Genomic DNA, 22,089 nt, shown 5'->3' on the forward strand with positions numbered 1-22,089 from the left:
ACTGTACAGGAACTTCCCAGCCAATAAGAAATTAATATTCTTATCCAATCACAGAACTCTAGAGAAATAAACACAGCCTGCACGACTTCCACCAATAGGAATAGTCCTGGAATATTCACTGGCCAATGAGATTAAACTAGGAAGTAAAGCTCAGCTAGTGAGCGCGCTGGGATAGAGGTGAAAGGGCAGTGGGCGTGGTGGTCCGGAGTGTACATGCCAGAGGCTGCTGGAGGTGAGGCTGTCATTGTAGCTGTGCTGGGGGGATTGTAATGGTCATCCTGTCATTTTATCTATGGTATACGTGATTCTCTGTGCCTTATGTTAGTCTCTATGGTATTTACAGTCTAGCCAGATCAGACCGTGACATTGGCTACTCTATTGTATGCGGGAGGAAGTTCATGTTGACCAGTGTAAGAGAAATGTACAGAAGTTGCCCTTAGCAGCCAATCAGGGAGCTGCTTGAATTTCCCAAAAGCCTGTAAACAGTTGAGAGCTGGATTCTGATTGGTTGCTATGGGCAAGCATGTCACCTTTTCCTTGCACCGTGCAGAACTTTGCATCAGACTTCTGGGAGGTCCTCTGGTGTATAAATGTGCTGTGATTATATACATGACCTTGGGGCTCTCAGACTGCCTATCACACATGCGGGTTTTGCGCATGTAATACGCGGTAACAAACTTTACTTTCAATGGTGCCTCTCATACAGTGCAGGAAATGTGTGCACAAAAAAAGAATGTGACACGCACTATCTTGGCGCATATTACACACACATACATGCCAAGATACCGTACGGCACGCAGCAAGTGTGCAATGCATTGCACGCTCGCTACGTGGGAGATACGCCCGCGGCGCGCAGGAGAATGTGCTCGTGTGGGTGCCCTTATTCCTACAAGCTAAGCCCATGTTCATATTGCCATCTGGGGCTCGTCATGGTTGCACTGTGTTGCCCTGAGGCCTGACAGACCCCGTTATAATCAGTGGGGTCCAATGTGTACCAGATGTGCCGCTTCTGCTATTTTATTTGCTTGCTCCTATGTGTGACCCAAACAGAAAACCAAGCGGAGATCTGAACATGGCCTGAGGCAGTGTGCCCCAACCTTCTTAGCCTTGAGGCACCCCCACCAAAAATTGTTTACTTTATTTATTTATTTATTTACACAAAAAACTGCTAAAAACATGTAATTTCCAGTACTTACGGTATTATTCACTGTTGGCTACTCGTGCCTGAATCTTAGGTTGGGGCTCATATAAGCGTGTGTAGAACGCTGTGTGAGCCGGCGTATTGCAGCGATCTTTGTGCATCTCGCACTCGCTGTCATGCGCAGTCTTCCTTGTTTCATTTTTTTTTTTTTTTTTACATTTCCCACTTTTTTGTTTAGGGATGTTGCGTATAAAAACCGCCAATATGTAATGCAATTAGTTATGTACAGCGTTTATTACGCGCCCGTAGAGAACAATAGGGCCCTATCGCAGGAAAATAGAACATGCTGCATTCTTTATGTGCGTATTATACACAATGTGAATGGATCAATGTACTGTCATTGTCTCCATTTACCGCGTATTTGAGCACGTAATACGCAATGAAATCATGCTTGTGTGAGCTAGGCCTTACAGTACTTTAACCCCCTTAGGACCAGACACTTTTTAGGGATTTTACCCATGTGGTGGTTTTACTGCCCTATTTTTTTTTTCCTTTAGCAACCAAAATAATTTTTGCTGCAGTTTTTTACCATGACATATTTTTTTTATATATCTTTTTCCTTTTTCTTTTTTTTTTTTTAAAGTAAAATGATTTTTTCTTTTTTCAATTTATAATTGTATTTTTTTAAATGAGTATATTTACATTTAAGGGCTCATACCCACAGCCCTGACGGGCTCCGCAAGCGGAATACCGCAGCTGAGTCCGTCACGGCGCTCCCCCCAAAGACCCCATACTCGGCTCCGGATCCGCTGCGTAGCTCCCACATGACACTGCCAGCGCACATGCGCAGTACAGCGCATGATGCGCTGGCGGTGTCACATAACGCGGTGGGTGGAGCGCATATTCACGCTATACTTCCGCAGTAAATAGGACATGCCGCAGGTAATTTCATGCTACAGAATTCTGCAGCATGTACATTGAGCTATTAGGTTCAATAGAGCCTAATAGCTGCAGTGAAATGCCGCGGATTTCTGCCACATTTTACGCAATGGAAATCCGGCCCTGGGCATTAGGCCTAAAGCTTAGGAATGGGTTCCTCATTTTGTTTCAGATTTTTTAATATGTATAGTTTTAGATCAGAGGGTGCATACGGTGACTGTTTTGGTTGGCATCAACTTTGGGTCATTTTCTTTTTCTTATGTATATTTTTTTAATTTATTCTGTAATATTTTTTTTTATTATTATTTTAACAAATTTTTGTAACTAGTTTTTTTTCTACCATGTTTGTCCCCCATGACGTCATATAAGACATCTGGGGGTCATTCACGTTGTTTTTTTTTTTTAAATTATTATTTCACACTTTTCCACTGTAGCTAGGACATTCATAGGAGCCCCAGTTACAAGGCAAAATATCCCCTCGTAGTGACAATAGTCACTGGCAGAGCTGATCAGGGTCTAGTAGGACCCTGCAGCTCTGCTGTAACAGGGGCTTCTGGCAGTCACACGATCACCGGGTCACATAGTGGAAGTAATATGCATGAGGCCATATACATGAACGACTATTTTTCCTGCATCGCGGTGGTGGAAATTATTGCACACGGATGGATTTTTGCTGCAGAATCTGCGGTCTATGCCAGTCCATAGTATGCAATGTAAAATGACTCTTCAACGCACGTGAGCGGAAATTACTTGCGGAAGGAAGAATCGCAGCATGCTCTATTTTTGTGCGGGACTTGCACGGATGGCTTCCACTGCAGCCAATAGAAGCCGTCCGACCCATGGCGTTTCTGAAATATCAATTTTGAAATTGCCACGTCATCGGCAGCTTGGCAATCTCTGCACTGCACATGTGCGCCGGCCAGCTACTCTGCAGCACACAGATGGCCGATCTGGAGAGGTACGCAGAGATCACTGACCGGCACAGGGTCTGATTCTGCTGCGGGATCCCACATGCGGAATCCGACCCTGCCGTGTGCATTTGGCCTTAGGGCGGTAGATACATTCATGACTACGATAGTGTTTGTGTTTTCCCCACTATGTGTGGTTTAATACGCAACACCACTATGAGACAGAGTGGGGAATTACAAAAAAAAACTAGTCGCACTGCGCATGACCCTGCATGTGAGATATGCTGTCATACTCAGCGATGGCTGGCTTGCATGGCGGTAAAACGCTGCATTGTCCCTAGAAGCAGCACTTCCTCTGTACATATGAAGTCCACAATGTATGTACAGATTCTGGATGTCTACATGGAGGAAGGCATGGAGACGTATAGTGGAGAAAACGGACATCTGTAGCAGCCCCATCCCATATGGAACCCTGAATCAGTCTGATTGTATATGTTGCTATGAAACCACTTTTCTTTCCACAGACTTATTTTGTATCTTTAGCAGTGACCAGCTGCATTTCAAAAGTTCTATTCTCCATATTGTCATGTTTGACAGCTTTACAAAATTTTAAATAATGATTTTTGGCCATAAGGTGGCGCTGTAATTTCATACACAGTATGGAACATATAGTGGGATAGTGTGTAGGGACATACCTCTACAATGTTTGCTATAAAAAGGAACAAGAAAGTGACCGGATTTTGAAGAAGTTTTCTGCAAGCTAATGCTTAATTGTGTAATAAACACTTTTACAACCTGCTGTATTTTATCTCAGAATTTTTCACAATTTTAGTCCCCTAATGACAGGCACAATTTAACCCTCAATGAGCACCATTTGTTGTGTTTTATTTTTGATCGCCACATTCCAAGAGCCATAACGTTTTTTCATTTTTCATCACCATAGCTGTACACATCCATGTTTTTTTGCGGGACATGTTGCGTTTTTTTAATGACATCATTTTGGGGCACATAGAATGCATTGTATACCTTTTTGGTAATTTTTTGCTTTGTTAAGAGTTTTCTGGATTTCATTTCTATGGCTTGCAGAATAATGTAATACAATTATTCTCTGGGTCAGCAGGACTACAGCCATGCCAAATTTATACAGTTTTACTTATGTCTTTCAAAAACCGCTAAAATAAATCCGTTTTTGTGTCATCCATACAGTTTTCATTCTTCTATTAACAGAGTTCTGTGAGAGCTTGTTTATTGCATGTTGAGCTCTAGTCTTAATTCAACTTGTTTTGGGAACATATAAGATTTTGATCACTTTTTTATTGCAGTTCTGGCAGTGTTTTTTTAGGCCGCCTGCACACAGCCAGATTTGCATTGCGGAATCCGGAGCGGACTTCTGCCTCCAGATTCTGCAGCAAATACCTGCCATAGCATGCTATGGAAAAGCGTTTGTTTGAAGTCAATAGAAGTCGTCCAACTTGTGGCCCTTCTGCAATCATCATTGTGGAACGGTTACCTAGTGACGGCGCGGCATAATCTGTACTGTGCATGTGCGCCATCCGGCTCATCCATAGTACAGAATATGAAGAATCCAGACGGAGTCGGATTCTGCTGCGGGATCCCGCAGGCAGAATCTGACCTGGTCGTGTGCAGGCGGCCATACTTCCATTTTTATGGCGTTCCTCATGCAGGATAAATAACATGTTAAATTAATTCTGTGGATCAATATGATTGTCTAGATACTCAAGTTATCCTTTTTTTTTTTTTTTTTTCTTGCTAATCTTGCACACAAAAAACGTTTTTTTTGTACCCCTTTATTCAATATAAACAAACATTTTCCATTCGCTGACAATAAGCAAAGATCTTGATTGTGATGAGAAATGTGAACACAAAGCATACTAGACAGTTGTTAAATATTTGATTGATAAATCCTGGAGAACCCTCTTTAATTAACATTGGTAACCTATGAAGCCCATCAATGTGTCATCAGTGGCGTCAAGCTGCATTACCAGACACAGCCAAACATACATGGACTGTGCAATATTGGCTACTGCAGTTGAGTGGCTACCCAGTGAGCCCCATGGGCACCCCCCTTTTCCAGGGAGCGGTTTGACCCTGAGCAATCACAAGCCTACAGCTTGGCCATTCACAACCCTCAGCTTGCTATGACTGCAGCACATGTTGGGTGTTGTAGTTTCATGTCCTGCAGAACCACAAGTAGTTGTCTAATCTAATCATGTTATTCCGTCTGTTCCAGGTTAATCACTATGATATTCGCTCAGCTTGTGCGGCCATCTCTCCATGTTAAACAGAGACTTTCCCCTTCCTCTGGGTACAGATACTTCTGGGGATGGCTGAATGCTGTATTCAACAAGTAAGCAATGTAGTGCACTCATCTCCTAATATCTTATTCTCACCAGGTGGATGCAATATAATAAAATCAGTCTTGGGAAATATTTAAAATTGAGATTTACATAATGAAACTCTTCTGCTACTCCACCATTCTGGATGGGTTCACACGTGGTAGATTTTGACAATGATCCACAGCAGATTTCACTCTTTGGGTTGAAGGGTAAAGTTTGCTGAGGGTCTACATCAAAATCTGCACCAATTGTGCAAAATTTACACTATGGAAAATCCATACCAAATCCACTACACATGAACGCTAAAATCGTTATTGTGTCGTGGATCCGCATGCAGGTTTAGGCCTATCAATGGGCAAAATTTCTATGCAGAATTTCCAATGCGTTTCTGCATGGCTGTATGTGAAAAGTGACATATCACATCTTCACACGTCAGAAATTCTGCACACAGATTTTGACCATTGACAGGGCTAAATCCACTTGAAGATTCACAGAAAAATCTGCGGCGTAACAGCTGCAGATTTCTGCTGCGGTTTTAGAGCCGTAATCCGTGCTGAATATACTGCGTCGGAGTCTGCCATGTAAACCATTCTCTTAGAGGGTATATTTGTGGCTCAGAAAAGATGTCACTTTTCAGTCCTAAAACTAACTGCAGCAGTACTGTTTCCCGGGGACAAAAGGATGGATATGAACTGATTGGAGAGTTTTCCGGTGATCGGTGTTGTGTTTCCCACCTCTGAGACCACCTATTTCAAGAATGGTGGTCTTCCATCCCACCTGATGAGGCTGCTGCATCCCAGAAGAGAAGTGAACGGAGGCAGCACATGTACACGGCTCTCTCCGTTCACTTCTATCGGAATTAGGAAAACAGGCAATCAAGTATTTCCTAACTTCCATACACCAAGATTGAGACAGCAACACAAATGTGCAGCTACCTCTCCATCTGGATACTGCAACCACCTCATCATGCACGTTGGGGATCAGAAGACCTCCGTTCTCAGCATACAGTAGGCGCAAGTCCCAGAGGTGGGACCTGCACCTTTCAACTGCATTCATATGTAGGTATATTTTCCGCGGCGACAAATACACTGTTGATTGTGGTGCAGATCCACACCCAAACCAGTTTCAAAATCTGCAGGTATCTTATGGATTTTGACATGGATTCTAGTGCTGATTTCTCCCCTTCCTTCGAAGTCCTGAAGTCCGTGGCAAATTAGTGTCAAAATCTGCAACATTTGGTGTGGCTTTTCTTCTGCGAAATATTCATAGCAAATCTGCCATGTGTGAACAGACTTTTATGGCATATATTGTGAAAATGTTAGAAATGTCTAAGGTGGAAAATACCCCTACTGTTCTTCCACTGTGAATCATCAACATACAACAATATATAATGGCTGGTAAATCTTGGCTAAATACCACCTCATATCCCCAATAATTAAATGCAGTAGTAACTCCAAAATAGATTATTAACCCCTTAGTGATGGCCGCATAGTGTTTTTACATCCTGTGTGTGGAGTGAGATAGTGCTATCTCCCTCCATACAGTGCGGGCATCAGCTGTTTATTACACCTATTTATTACACCCATTCTCTGGAATGCTCTACCCCAAGGCATCCGGACAATTCCCGATGCACGACATTTTCAGACGTGCCTTAAAAACACACCTCTTCAGGAAAACATACCAAATCTCCTGACCTAGTCCCCCGCCCCTCCCTATGGCGCCCCACCCCGTTTGCCTTCTAATAAATGATTTCCACATGAAATCTCTTATAACCTGTGTTCCCCATGCCGTGCTTCTCCCACCCACCCCTTGCACCTCCTGTACCACCCCCAACCAATTTGTGTCAAACCAAATGTACCTCACATTGTAATTGTTTTATTGTTTTGCATTTATCCATGCCTGAAATTATTATAAAGCGAATGTGACAAAATTCATTGCATCTGCATTTGTTTGCGCAATCACAATATCTAAATCGCGGTCGCGCAAACAAACTCAAGATCGAGCGAACAAATGTCCGATGTCTTACGAGTTTTCTTTCTTCCCCACCGCTGCCCCACCGCTGCCCATGCGTGCCTCTGATTTGTGGTGAGTGCCGTCAGGAACTACTGCTGCTTCCCCACCTCCACCAATCTGCTTTTTCCCTTCCTCCTACCAAACAAGCGCCGCTACGACAAGCACATAAAAAGAAACCATCATTATATGAAGGGGTAATAAAAGAACGCAACATTAAAAAAAACTATTGAGATTTGTTTTATTTGGTGATATGTTGTGATTATCACTCCTCACCATTAGTTGAGAGTTTTTCCATCCACTATTCGACTCTTGTAGTGAATCTACACCTGTCTGCATGCGCTGGGCAGGGCTTTGGCCAGCTCTCCTGACCAGTGTCTGTGGACGGCACATAATGCCCGGACGATCTGTGGGTTGGGTGGTCTTCAGTGATGCCATCCGCTTAACTGCTGGCCTGGACTTCTGCCCGTGCTCCTGGACCCCACACATGCGCCACTGATTGTGCAGCAGGTGTAGCTGCAGGGACCAGCGCGGCACTTGCCTGCTTCCGCCGCTAACGCAATCCTATGGCAGCTACCACGGGCGGAAATTCTGCGGGAAATCCCTCCGTGGAATTTCCGCCCGTGTGCAGGAGGCCTAAGGAAGAGATGAAATGCACATCGGGGAGTGTGAACATATGGGTGAGATATGCTGCACATTTTCCATCATGTGGTTATTTATGGGAATATTAAGGTAGGAACTGCTTTGTAGATGATAGTAGTAGTACCCCGTTTCCCTGAAAATAAGATCTACCCCGAAAATAAGCCCTATCATGATTTTTAAATACTGTCCAGGTAGCTGCACATGTAAAAATGAAATATTTTGGAGCAAAAAAATAATATAAGACACTGTCTTATTTTCGTGGAAACACGGTAGTAGTAGTTGTAGTAGATAATGATATTTGCTTTGCGTGCCTCTCATATAATCCTTTTGATAACTTTATTATGGCTGGATAAATTATAATGGGATGCGGTATTGCAGGTTTCTTTGCAGTGACACTTGATGTATGATGCACTCACCATTTCTTCTTCCCTCTTTATTTGTACAGACCTGACACTATTTATATGATTATGTATATGATTTTTGAATAGTGATATCCCCCATTAATGCACAATTTTTTCCATACCCTTTTTGGACAAAAAAACTCTTGCCAAAGGATTCACATGTGGATTTAGCCCTTTTTAAACTAGCAAATCTGTGTGTGGAATTTCTGAAGTGGCTGTCATGCAAATGTGTTACACAATCTATATTGAGAAATGATAAGTCCCTTCCCCTGCCCCCCGCCCCCCATTTTTTATTTTTTTGCATGAACAGCTCTCACAGCCACTATGGCCAATCATACTATCCACATGACTGCTTCACACAAACTGCAGGTCTGTGTGAAAAAAAAAATCCTGCATGCCATATTCTGATCCGTACCATGGATGAGATTAGGGCATCAGTGTCCACTGTCCCCACAGATCAGATAGCACATAGATGGGTGCCCATGTGTTGTCCAATGCAAGTTGCACCCAAGAAGCTTGGGTGCATGTCTCATATGGCTGCATAAATTTGGACAAGACTCCTGGGCATCTATTGGCTGCATGAAGTTAAGCAGGCAAACTTTCAGGAAGGGGATATAAAGCTGTAATTCCCAACTATAGTTAACTTTCCAGATTTTAGTTAGATTTTGTCTATATCGGTGTCATGGTTTCCATTTGTAATCCGTTGTTCAGCTTAATACCCCCGCCCCTTTGACTTACAGTGAGGTCCTTTGGGTGTCTGTCATTTGGCAGGAGGAATGGTGCTGCATGCAGCACTGTTGTTTCCTCCAATCTGATGGAATCTCCAATGCAGATGTGACCAAAGTTGATCCAAAGTCAACAAATCATTGATTAGAAAATCTTCTATGCATTTAAAGGGGTTAGCCAGTTGTAAACTATTGATGGCCTATCCTCAGTATTTATCATTAACAGTAGATTGGGGGGGGTCTGTCATCTTGGCCCCCCACTGACCAGCTGTTTTCTGGGCGATGTGCTTGTGTACTGAGCTGATTCCTGCAGGGAGCTCTGTTCTTACTGCAGTGGCCATGCTTCATAGAAATGAATGGGAACTTTGAGTGTAATAACAAGCCTGACCACTGCATTGAGAACAGAGTGTCAGGGAAATTTCTGCGTACAGCACCAATCAGGCCCACCCCAATGCCCCGCTGCCGTCGGTAAAGAAGAGACACCACACACGGAGGTCTGGTATAGTTCCTCACACGGGGACATGACTGCGCTGCCCTTTATTACAGATGACATGGGATCTTATACCCTTTGGTCTCATCACTAGGAATGGGTGATGGTCTCATTGGCTCAAATTCAGCGCATAACCATATATGTAAAGTCTGGATTTCCGGATGAGGCACTGAAAATCATATACGTAGTTGAACAGTCGTTATCTAGATATGGCGTTTCTGGGAAAACAGCCAAACACGCGGCCTTCGTGTCCGGTTCTTCCTTGTGGTGTTTAAGATACATTTTGTCTTCGCCTTGCAAGGCCTTTGGAATATCTGATGTAAGGCGACAGATTAAGTTTTTCTCATTTTAACTTTGAATAGAACTTGCATACAGGTATAAAAGCATAAAAAACATATGGCAATATATACATATACCCTCACAAGAGTTGTTTGCTTCCAGCAGGAATCAGCTCAGTACAAAAGCACATTGACCCAGATAACAGTTGATCAGTGGGTGTCTTGAGCAATGGACTCTCGCTGATCTACTATTGATAACTAGAGATGAGCGAGCGTACTCGGAAAAGCACTACTCGCTCGAGTAATTGGCTTTATCCGAGTATCGCTGTGCTCGGGTCTGAAGATTCGGGTGCCGCTGCGGCTGACAGGTGAGTCGCAGCGGGGAGCAGGGGAGAGCAGGCGGGAGAGAGGGAGAGAAAGATCTTACCTCCGTTCCTCCCCGCTCTCCCCCGCAGCTCCCCGCTCCATGCCGGCACCCGAATCTTCAGACCCGAGCACAACGATACTCGGATAAAGCAAATTACTCGAGCGAGTAGTGCTTTTCCGAGTACGCTCGCTCATCTCTATTGATAACCTATCCTGAGTATAGGCCATCAACAGTTTACAACTAGACAACCCGTTCAAAGGAACAGTCCATGCAAAACTAATACATTGTGTTATACTTGAGTTGGAGCATAAAAGGGGCTCTGTGGTTGGTGATCCGACCCCTCAGGCCTGGCACCAGGCACAACACAATGTACCCATTTTGCCTAAAGTATTTCTTTAAATCGTCCAAATGATGCAATTATACAGTATGCACTATTTAGTTTGCAGCAAAGTCCCTTCCTGTTATATTCCTATTGTAATCTGAAGAGCAAGGGAATTCTTAAAAGATGAAATAATTAGAAGCAGGTAGCGCTCCCCTACTGAAGGCTTTTGTTTGGTCCTGATGGAGCATGGAGGCAGATGGCAGCTTGTGGTCTCTGTAATATCACAGGACCTAGATGAGTTGTGTGATAAGCCATCAGTAACCACCGGCCGTTCCATCCCGTCTTCCATACATGATATGCAACGCACTGTGAGATACAATACAATTATTGTGGTAGCGGCTCAGGCGTAGGTCACGCTTGCTATCTTTTATCTGGAGTCACTCAGCTCTAGAGACAGCTGTACCTGTAGAGCAATAAGACACCGGAGGGGCCTCTTATCTGGAGCACACAGGTAATCAAATCTGAGTCTTATTCAGACTTTGTCTGTAATCACTAAACTTAATCCGGGATACAGGGCAACACAGTTCCAGCTCACGGCACACTTGGTAATTAGAAATATAGAAGATGAAACACCAATCTGATATGTATGAGCGTGTATCCCGGGAGCTCCCCACACCTATTACTTATGGGCTGGGACAGCATCCTATAGCTATCGGGGGACCACCCGTTTGGCTGACCGTTATTCCTCCTGACCCCCACATACACATGCATGCTCGAGTACGGATGTGTTCTCCGCATGAAGAGTGAATAAGCAAGGAGTCTTATATCCAGCAGGAACAAAAGTTTGGACATGTTAAAATCCATCACTCTTTTCTACCCTAACATCTGCTGGCAAAGGAATGCTGCGTGCACGTTAGCCGGACATGCTCACCAAAATCGGCAGGTTCAGACAACTTTGACTCAATGTGTATGGGTAGCTCAAACTTGGCTTTATATGTAACAATATGTATTTAGTGTAGAGATGAGCGAGCGTACTCGGTAAGGACAGATACTCGAGCGAGTATCGTCCTTACCAAGTACTTGCCTGCTCGCCCTCAAAGATTCGGGTGCCGGCCGAGGTGAGCACTGTGTTGCAGGTGGGAGAGAGAGAGAAAGAGAGATCTCCCTCCCGTCCCCCCCTTCCCGCTCTACCCCGCCGCTCCCCGCCCGCTGCCGGCACCCGAATCTTTGCGGGCGAGCAGGCAGGTACTCGATAAGGACGATACTCGCTCGAGTATCTGTCCTTACCGAGTAGGCTCGCTCATCTCTAATTTAGTGCTTTTCAGCTGTGCCTTAAAAAGCTATCCTTTGGATTGGGATAAGGGAAAGTAGTTGTCATTTCATAGAATTTTACAAAGTGCATTAAAGGTATCGGAATTTTTATTTTTTTTAGAAAAAAAAGAGAAACACTTGATGTAAACATTTTTGACAACTTTGACGCCGCAGATGTTTCTTTAGGTGGTCTGTTTTACCCACTGGAAAATCACCTATGCAACGCCGATACAATAAGGCAAATGTGTGACCATAAAGAGCGTCCTTCATTCACGTATCATCCATTGTGACAATTAACAGAATGAAGGCACTATTCATGCCATCATCACGTCAGGATTGCCTGACATATAGCTACATGCGCAGTCTTGTGAGCGTCGCTCAACATTCACAGGACTCACCTGGAGGAAACTTTCTGTATCATTGGGTCTTCACCCAGAATATTGTGCACAGATCTTACGGAAATCCCGACTTTGCAGGAAATTTCTGCCATAGTCAGTTGGCGGCTTTCCATAACCACTTGTTCCACTCACACAATTATCTTGTCAGACTGGGTGGTGCGTCGCTAAAGCTCCTTTGGTTCATTCCCACACAACATTCGCCTTTCTGTGAGCTGTTGCACCCACGAACACATTTTTCACATCCGTGACGCCTTCGCATGTCTAACCCAACCAACGATGGGTATCATTCCGTACAAATGAAAGAAAACTGATGATTACGTCATTAAGTATTGAAAACGCTTTTAAACTCCAGTCGCTATCACTTTGGTTCTGAGCAGTGGACGATGCTGACCTCTGACTCGCTCATCCCCGAAGAATACCTGCGTCCTCTAAAATGGGTCCCATGATTCTAGACTGTTCCTGGAAAAAAATTAGGGGGCCATAGAACTTAAATGCTCCTCATATATGGTAGACAAAGACAGACTGGTGGAGTCCAACTGCTACAAGAAATTCATGTATGGCCACTCTTAATAACTCAGTGGGTAGCAAACATCTGTAGCAAACGTTCAGCTCTGCAAGGTATTCGGAATGAACCGGTGGGTTTTCAGTGTCTGGAGCAAATCAAAAATGTGTCCAGTGACGACAGGCAGAGATGCTAAAACTGGTGAGGAATTGAAAACTAAGTATATGAGAAAGTTGAAGAATGCTTCATTAAACAGTATTTACATAAAGGCAGTAAAACCCCTACAAAATATTTTTTCCTAAGTCTACAGTATTTTATCCATTCCTGGGTAAATGTGGTTCTAGTGCACATGTTAAATCCTGAAGACGTTTCGGTGACTGTCATTCTCTTCCATCCCTACAGGGTTGATCATGAGCGTATAAAAGCTGTTGGACCTGACCGTGCTGCGTCAGAATGGCTTTTGCGCTGCGGTGCTAAAGTACGTTACGAAGGATTTGAGAAGTGGCAGCAGGATTACAATGGACTCCCAACTGGGCCCTTGGGAAAATTCAAGATTCAGGCCATAGATGCCACTGACTCGTGCATCATGTACCAAGGGTTTGCCCACTTAGGTGAGGACATGTGTTTATCTTTTAAATGACCGGGCAGGAATTTTGCAAAGGACTCTCTCACATGAGCATCTTTTTACCATGGGTTTTAGGCGTATAATTCACGGTAACTAACTTTTCATTACTTTCAACGTTGGCTCTCACACATAGTGCGTGTAATGCCCGTACAAAAAAAGAATGCAGCAGGCTCTATCTTGGCGCGTATGTGCCATGATAGTGTATGGGGATTTGTCGGCATGCATTGCGTATTGCTCTGTGCGAGAGATATGCCCGCGGAAAATGCTTGTTTGACAGAGTCCTTAAATTGTGGTTTGGAAAACCTGTGATGTCATCATTATTGTCTTGCATGGCCATACAAAGAAATCTATGTTGATTACAGATCCAGTAGTAGCTTTAAAGGGGTTGTACCAGAATCCGCTTTTATCATCTATCCATAGGCTAAATAAACAGCTGATCGATGGGGATCTTACCACTGCGAACCCCCACTAATTCTGAGAACGGGGATTCCATGTCTCCTTCTTGTCACTACAGGGTCGCTTCTCCCACCCCAATGGATGCCTCATTGAATGAAGCTGACACAAAAATAACTGAGAGCTTGTACTCTGTTATCTCCAGCAGTTCCATTGGAATAATGGAGCCACACCACGCATATGCGACTATCCCTCTAATCAACCTCCCCCTCTCAGCAGGTGGTGTAGTAAGCCCACAGTGAGGAAGAGTGGAGACACAAGACCCTCGCTCTCGGTGGGCATCTGTCTCACTGGTGAGATTTTTAATCCTAGGGTTAGGTGATAAAGGTTAATTCGGGTACAACCCCTTTAATTATAATGCTCAAAACCAGTGTCATGCAGGTATCTTGCAGCATATGTGACACAGGGCTGTGCTGACCTCTTGAGCTGAACGTCTTGCTATAACTGAGGAAGTAACTTTAATGTCTATTTTGCAAGCTATAGAGAACTTTGTGTTGTGACCTGGTACGGCCATATCTGTCAGGCTTGTATATTGGGTTATTCTAATCAGATTTTAGAACTTTAAGGTTCATTAGATGACTAAAAAAAGGCATATCCTGGTGAATGTGGTGTCAAAACCTACTAATTGTTCCTTTTAGAGGGTCTGGAGCATCTTGAGGAGATAAAACTTTGTCAATGTATATACATTGAAGATACCTGTCTGGAGAGAATAAGTAAGTTGGAGAACCTACAGAAGACCCTGCAAAGACTGGAAATCATCTCTTGTGGCAATGTGAGCGACAAAGGTGTCATATGCCTTAACTCTTTGAGGTAGGTCACTGACATGGCTGGCTTCAGGATTTATCATTTGTTTGCAGTTGTCACTTATTTATACATAGTTGCTTCTAGGGAGATGTCTGTGTGATCTGAACCTGATAATAAAGTGATCAGACTTTACATTTAAACCACTGACAGGTGAAGTGAATAATGTGGATTATCTCATTATATGGTACCTGTCAAGAGGTGGGATATATTAAACAGCAAGTGATCAGTCTGTTCTTTAGACCGCCTCCACATGGGCGACTTTATCGCACGATTTTGTAGCGATGCGACAGTGCTACAAATCGCATGTATGTAGAGCCAATGCTTTCCCATGGATTCTTCCACACGAGTGATGTTTGGTAGCCTGTGACATTGCAAGACTATAAAATTGCGGCATGCTCTATCCCAGTGGTGGCGTTCCTATGGCACGTGTGCCAGAGGCGGCACACAGAGCCCGCACTCCTGGCACGCACCGCCATCGGCCGCTCACCACGTTAATGTATACCAGCAGGGACCGCTGCTCCCCTGCCAGTATTCACCCAGCTGCGCTGATCCCGGCGCACACTGTGACATCATTGTGCAGCCGGGATCCCCCCCTCCCCCCTCCCCTGATGTTTTCTAGGTTCCGCAAGAGCAGGGGAGGAGGTTGTCCGTCAGCACACACTGACATCACAGTGTGCACCTGTGATCAGCGCTGCTGGCAGTGTGCTGGGCAGAGAAGCAGCGGTGCTTCCATGGGGAGGAGGGGGTAAGTATATGGGTCTCGCGGGTGGGGGTACTTTCACCGCAGGGGGGTGGAGGGGGCACTGTGGGATGTCACTATTACTACAGGGGCCGCTGTGGGATGTCACCATTACTACTGTGGGATGTCACCATTACTACTGTGGGCCGCTGTGGGATGTCACCATTACTACTGTGGGCCGCTGTGGGGGCTCACTATTACTGCTTGGGCCGCTGTGGGGGCTCACAATTAGCGCTGGGGCAGCTCTGTGGGATATCATTATTACTACTAGGGCTGCTCTGGGGGTCACTATTACCCCTGGGGCCGCTTTGTGGGGTGTCACTATTACCCCTGGGGCTGCTTTGTGTGGTGTCACTATTACCCCTGGGACCGCTCTGTGGGGTGTCACTATTTTTGCGGGGGTCGCTGTAGGGGGTCACTATTACCGCTGGGGGCGCTGTGTGTGTGTTGGGGGGGGGGGGGTCACTATTACTGCTGGAGTATGTTTGCACATGATGGAAATGCTGCAGAATCTCCTTAGTGGAAATTTCCGTGACAAATTCTGCAGCATTTCCGCATCCAAAAGCAGTCAAAATCTGCACCCTGTGTATTTTAAAACAGCCCTGTCCCTTTTATAACGACGGAGGTAAAATTATACGTCCTGATAAGCCCCGCCCCCTGACATGTTGACACTTTGCGATAAATAAGTGGGTTTTGGGTTGCAGTTTGGGTACTTGGTCTGTAAAAGGTTCGCCATCACTGCTCTATACAGTGGCGATTTACGAGGTTTTGTAGCCCATGTTTCCCTATGGAGCCATCCTTTCTGTTGCATTGCATCACACGAAAACCGTGCGATGCAACATTGAGAGTAGGAAATTCTACTGTAAAAGCCCTAGCTGCATAAAAATGTTTGTAAAAACCCATACATCATGTAAGAGGCACTGTCCGGCTCCGACCCGTCTTCTCTCCAGTCCACCGGCATTTGTCTTCAGCATGTCTTGTCATGACAGGTCCTATCTTTGACAGGTCTGAGCTAGAGGCACGCACAGCTCTCGCATGTCCTATCTTTGTGGCATGTGAGTATTTAGCACGGCTAGAATTCCTGCATGTGAAAGCTTCTATAGGAAACCATTTCTATAGAAGCGCTTTCTGTGCACTGCTATCCAGCGCAGGGACAGAGCTCGTGTGAGAGAGATCTTGGGCCACGCCAAGGCTCCTGCACCCCCTATAGATACCCATGACAAGACGTTCACTTCTAGGAGCGGTTCTGAGTTTTCTCTCTTTTAGACAATTCTCTAACCATGGATTGATATACACCGAGGTCAACAGCAATGTTTGTGTAGTCTTTTCCATCTTAATGCACTTCTATAACGTGTTCTGAGGTTTTGTGAAAGTTGCCTGCATTTGTCAGAAACCAGGCTTTTTATTTTTTCCTCCCCACTTAGATAAATAAGAGTTATGATTTTTTTAATCCATATATCCATATTTAACCCCTTAAAGATGCAGCCCTCCCCCCTTTTTTAATTTCTCTTTTTCCCTCCTCACTTTCCAAAAATCAGAACTCTTACTTTGCCATCAATGTAACTGTCTGATAGCTTGTATTTTTCAATGGCTCTGATTAATGCACCATACAATGTACTAAGAAAACTTTAAAAAAATTCTAAGTTGAGTGAAATAGGGGGGGGGGGGGGATTTGTCTCAATTGTACTGACCTATAGCATACAGTTATCTATTTTTGGCTGCAACATATGTCAATCTAGTTCAGGCTACTACATGAAATTCAAGCTATTACAGCGCTGACCCCATTGAAGGCAAAGGGATAGCATTGGGGTCCTCTGTGACAGCAGGGGATTCTTCGCGCTGCTGCAGTCTCCTCATCACTCAACACTGTGACAGTGCTGTCACAGTGTTCAGTAAAAAGGGCACTCCACGCGGGGATTAATGGAACCCTCCAGGAGTTCTCTCACCCCGTGGAGACTAAGGGGTTAACAGCGGGACATTTAAAAGGTACTTCTGGACAGAAGCACCTTTTAAATATCCTGCTGTAAACTGTAGGGAAGCTATTCCATGCGCAGGAGTTTCCATTAAATTTAGACAGTGACAGGTAGATGTTAATTGAACCCCCTGTCAGTGAGGCTTATCACCACGGGTAGTTCCTACTGACTCCCTGCAGAATCTTCTAATAAGGGTTATTAGTCGTGCAAAGGTCCTATCTAAATATTTAGTTATATTTTTGGAAACGGACGGACCAGCTAAAAAAAAACGCATCTACCCGTGTTGGGATACGAGCTCTGTATCACCGACGAACGGCGTATCCGCGTACCTGGTTATAATTGGATGCTGCTGAATAGATAAAATCATGACCAGAAATGGGCTTGGTCTATATTCCCGATCGGAGGGCCTCCCTCCAATATATGGCCAAAATGGGGAATTATGATTCTTCCACAGGGGATGCATGGCCCCACCCCAACCCTCCTAAATAACATCAGAGGGGGCGGGGGAAGGTGTGTTCTGAGGGATCCCTTAAAATTCGTTGCTCCACAGAACCCGGTTTTCCGATCTTTGGAGATACATCCAGCATAAGGACTTTTCAATTGCTTCAGTGGCTCCACACGAATCAGAATCCCAAATCTGGTAGCTTTAGTTTATTTTTCTCCTTGTTTTATTTTAAAATACCGTCTTGTTGTGTATACCTGTACACCCTTAGGTCAAGGTCACACAGGTCCAAAATCCTGCTGAAATCTCATGGAATGACCGCACAGAAATACCACAAAATTTCCGCGGGAGAAATACAACTTCAAAACCTGTGGCCTTTTCCTGTGGATTTTGAAACGGCTTTGCCGCCTGCATTCCGCTGCGGCCATCTCTCACCATAAAGAGGAGAGCGACTGCCGTGGCATATCAATTTCAGCACGGCTTGGCGGCAACGGATCAGCCACAGCATATGGACATGATTTTTGCAAATCTCGTCCACTTTGCTGCATTATCCCGGGATGAAAAGCCGCGCCTGGAATTTCCGTGCAGAAAGTCTGCATGGTAATTCCTCTAAAACTACGCCCCGTGTGACCCCAGCCTTATTTTCCCATGTAACAGCCTTCTTCTATATACTTTGTGTGTGTGTGTATATGTATATGTGTATATATATATATATATATGTGTGTGTGTGTGTGTATATTATATATTTGATACACACACATAATTGCACTGTTGGGGTTTTTTTGTTTTGTTTTGTTTTTTAGAATAAATCTGCAATTTATTAGTTAAGCTTTGCCCGTTTTTACAACTAACCATAAACTGCGAAGATTGTGTTCATAATTTGTAGTCTGGGTCCCACTTACCCTGAACAGCTGGTGGTGGCAGCATGTGTATGTGTACGTGGCATTGTAGAGCCCTGGGTGCGTTAGGCCGGATCTGGGAGTGATTTGTGCTTTCGGTCTGCATGTGGCAGGACCTCGTGAAAGCTGGTAAGAAATCCACCTGTAGTCTGGCGACTTCACACTCACCCTCTCATTAGAGTGATCAATCGAGGCTCGACCATGACACATGGTCATAGCGGCAAGGCACTCGGAGCAGTCGTTCTGTTACAAATTGGTGATAGAGGTGGGATCTGTCAGGTCTCCCCTTTCCCATTCGTGACACTTATTACCTTTTTTTTTTTTTTTTATAAAAAAAAAAATAAAAAAAACTTTTGTAGTCACCATAGGGGACTTGAACTTGCAATCGGTTCATCGATCCTGCAGTATAATGTAACAATTACACTGCATTAATTTCTAAAAGATAAATTTTTTTAATAAAATGGAAAAAAGGTCTCACTTTCACCTTCTGATGCGAGTAAAACATGCTTACGCCGGCTGTCACCCTATACGCTGTAGCATCACGTGAATATGCGTCCCCGCCGGCGCGTAACATGTTGTACTGCGCATGCAAGCCAGCCCTCCATGTGGGACGCGTACAGCGGATCCGGAGTGGTGAGTATGGGGGTTTTGGGGGCCACCGTGGCCTTGGTCGTGAGGCCTTATTTGGTATTGGGGTTGTAGATGGTGTGTCCTTCATAAGCACTGATAATAATGGATGACAGAAGGGTGTTTTCTGCAGATATTACTACAAGTAATTCATATGCATTCTTTGTATTAACATTATCTCTGTGATTTCCAGGAATTTGCAGTATTTATTTTTGAGCAATCTGCCAGCAATCAACAACAGAGATCTCACTGTAGAGCTGCTCCAGAAATCCAACCCTTCACTGCACATCAAATTAGATCTGGATCAGTAAGAGTTATGGCCACTTGTTTTTTTTTTTACTATTTCCATTGCCAATGAATTCAAGTTTTGTGAACACAAGGTTGTAGGAAGAGGAACCTGTACTGCAAAGTGTATATTTACATGTAGCACGAGTTCGATCTGAATGAGGCACCACATTACTACACATGGGTCAAAATTCCATTTTGTATATTATATTTGTATTGTTTATATTGTAGGTCAATTACAGGGTTTCTACAGGACTTTGTGCATTCTAACACATGCCTCGGGACAGGCAGACACAAGGAGGAAGCCCGTAACTTAGTATACCTAATCAGTTCTCAATCCTGATTGGGAATTTCTTTTGTGCTGCCAATGAGGGCTCATTCACTTGGGCAGGTAATATGTGGTGAAGGGAGTCAATGAAACTCTATGGACTTTCATTGTTCCAGGCACACCGGCGTGTAGACACTGCGTATCAATACGCAAGAGAAATAAATCGCAGCATGCTCTATTTCTCTGCATACATATGCAGTGTGAGCTCTATACACTTGGGTATTATTGTATCTTGACGCCACCGAAAGCTAGGGGCTTCACAGGACTTGGATGCCAGAACGCCCCTGTCACATCCCCAGCTACCGATAGGTTACCTTCATGTAGGTCCTACCAGCAGCATGTGGATTTCTTTTTGCCTGGCCTGGAGGGTTAGGCTTTGCTTCCATGTTACAGCGGTAACATAGAAGCATTGACAGCAAATAAGCTAAGGCTTACAAGAACACTAATTCCTAACCCTCCAGGGCAGGCAAAAAAGCACACTGTGGCCAGGGAACCTAGCCCCCCCCCGCCACTGCACCGCTTTTGCACATCCACCCCAGCTCCGCTGCTGCTGCCAAAATGCTCCACTCATTAAACAGCGCCCCCTCTGCAGCCGCTTTGCACCCCTCGCTGCTCCGTGCCACAGACAGTGCTCTGAAGTCCCGACCACTGCCTCCCACAGTCATCCACGGCGGCCGCCGGCGGCACCAACAGGACCTGTAAGGCCGAGGACGGGGAGACAGCTGGACAGCCATTCAGCAACAGGGGCGGCAACCCTCTGTCAAACTCCCTGTATCTTGGCTCCACCACAACTTCCGGTGGTGTCAAGATACAATAATACCATACACTTGTATGGGCTGCGTATGAAACACTTCCCATATGCAATACATTGCACATGGACAGCATTTTCATAAGCATCTCCACGACCATTCACAATGCATACGCAGCTTCTGCTGGCTCCTGCAGGCAGAGCGTATGGCTGCTAAATGTGTAAAACGCTGCGGGGAGACCTGCTGCATTTTACGCATACGCCCATGGGAATGAGCCTTTTAAGCTCACAGCATAGTGTGCATAATGCACTGTATAGCTGATAAATACAGTAAGGGACTGGATTTGCCTTCTAAATATGTTTACAAACAGTGTAAAGGAAAAAAAAAAGTGTACTCAGTAGCAGTATATACACACATATCTGGGATGGACATACAAGATGCAGTACAGAACACTATATTCAAATATAACTTTTAAAATATGTTGTTTGTTCTGATTTAATAAAACTTTCTATAAAACGTGTGTTCCTTCCAAGTTTTGTTTCTTGCACAGCAGCGTTCCTAGCCACCCACTATACAGGGATCTCAAGATAGCCACAGGCATAGTGCCTTTGTTCTTCATTCTGCGGAATTCAAGTTGGTGCTATACAAATAAAGATTATTATTCATTCTTGTAAGTCTCCAGTTATATGCACCTTCAAGTAACACATAAGAAATCACAAGATATTTCTTCTAAATTGTACACTGTGTTATTATTATTAGAAGACAGCACATCATCTGCAAAACTTGTCATGACATCAAGTTGAGGCCTGGGAGACCTTTGCATATCATTACACAGTATTTCCTAAGCTCCCAGCAGTTTTGCAATTGTCAGGTGTGCTCTTCCCTCCCTCCTCACCCCCCACCCCCACCCCCCTTCCATCCCATATGAGACATCTCCATCTCAGTGTGTGGCGCCACCATAACTCCCAGACAGAACTCCTGCCTTGGGTTCACATTTGACTCTGATCTCTCCTTTAGCCCCTACATCCAATCTCTTGCCCGAACATGTCAGCTGCACCTCAAGAATATCGCAAGAATCCCACTCTTTTATCACCGCAGACATGCTAAAAACGCTTATTGTTGCCCTCATCCACTCTCAGCTCGATTATTGCAACTCGTTGCCGATCGGCCTCCCCTGCGCCAGACTCTCCCCTCTCCAACCATCCTGAATGTGGCAGCCAGGCTCATCTTCCTGTCCAGCCGCTACTCAGACACCTCTGCCCTGTGCCAGTCACTGCACTGGCTGCCCGTTGAATACAGAATTCAATTTAAACTCATTACCTTCATCCACAAAGCCCTCCACTGCGCAGCGCCCCCCCTATATTGCCTCCCTCC

The 22,089-nt window shown here is 44.7% G+C and overlaps 1 protein-coding gene across 1 annotated transcript; it reads left to right on the forward strand.

Annotated features, from left to right (window-relative positions):
• Positions 1-170: 170 nt before the first annotated feature.
• DMAC2L (distal membrane arm assembly component 2 like) lies at positions 171-21,232 on the forward strand. The gene is made up of 5 exons (XM_066608068.1): positions 171-232; positions 5,240-5,356; positions 13,194-13,402; positions 14,508-14,679; positions 19,547-21,232. Exons 2-5 carry the CDS (start codon positions 5,250-5,252, stop codon positions 19,662-19,664), a joined length of 606 nt encoding a protein of 201 aa, XP_066464165.1. The 5' UTR covers positions 171-232; positions 5,240-5,249; the 3' UTR covers positions 19,665-21,232.
• Positions 21,233-22,089: the final 857 nt, after the last annotated feature.

This window comes from Eleutherodactylus coqui, chromosome 6 (genome assembly GCF_035609145.1).
Source record: "Eleutherodactylus coqui strain aEleCoq1 chromosome 6, aEleCoq1.hap1, whole genome shotgun sequence".
In the NCBI taxonomy this organism is placed as follows: Eukaryota; Metazoa; Chordata; class Amphibia; order Anura; family Eleutherodactylidae; genus Eleutherodactylus; species Eleutherodactylus coqui.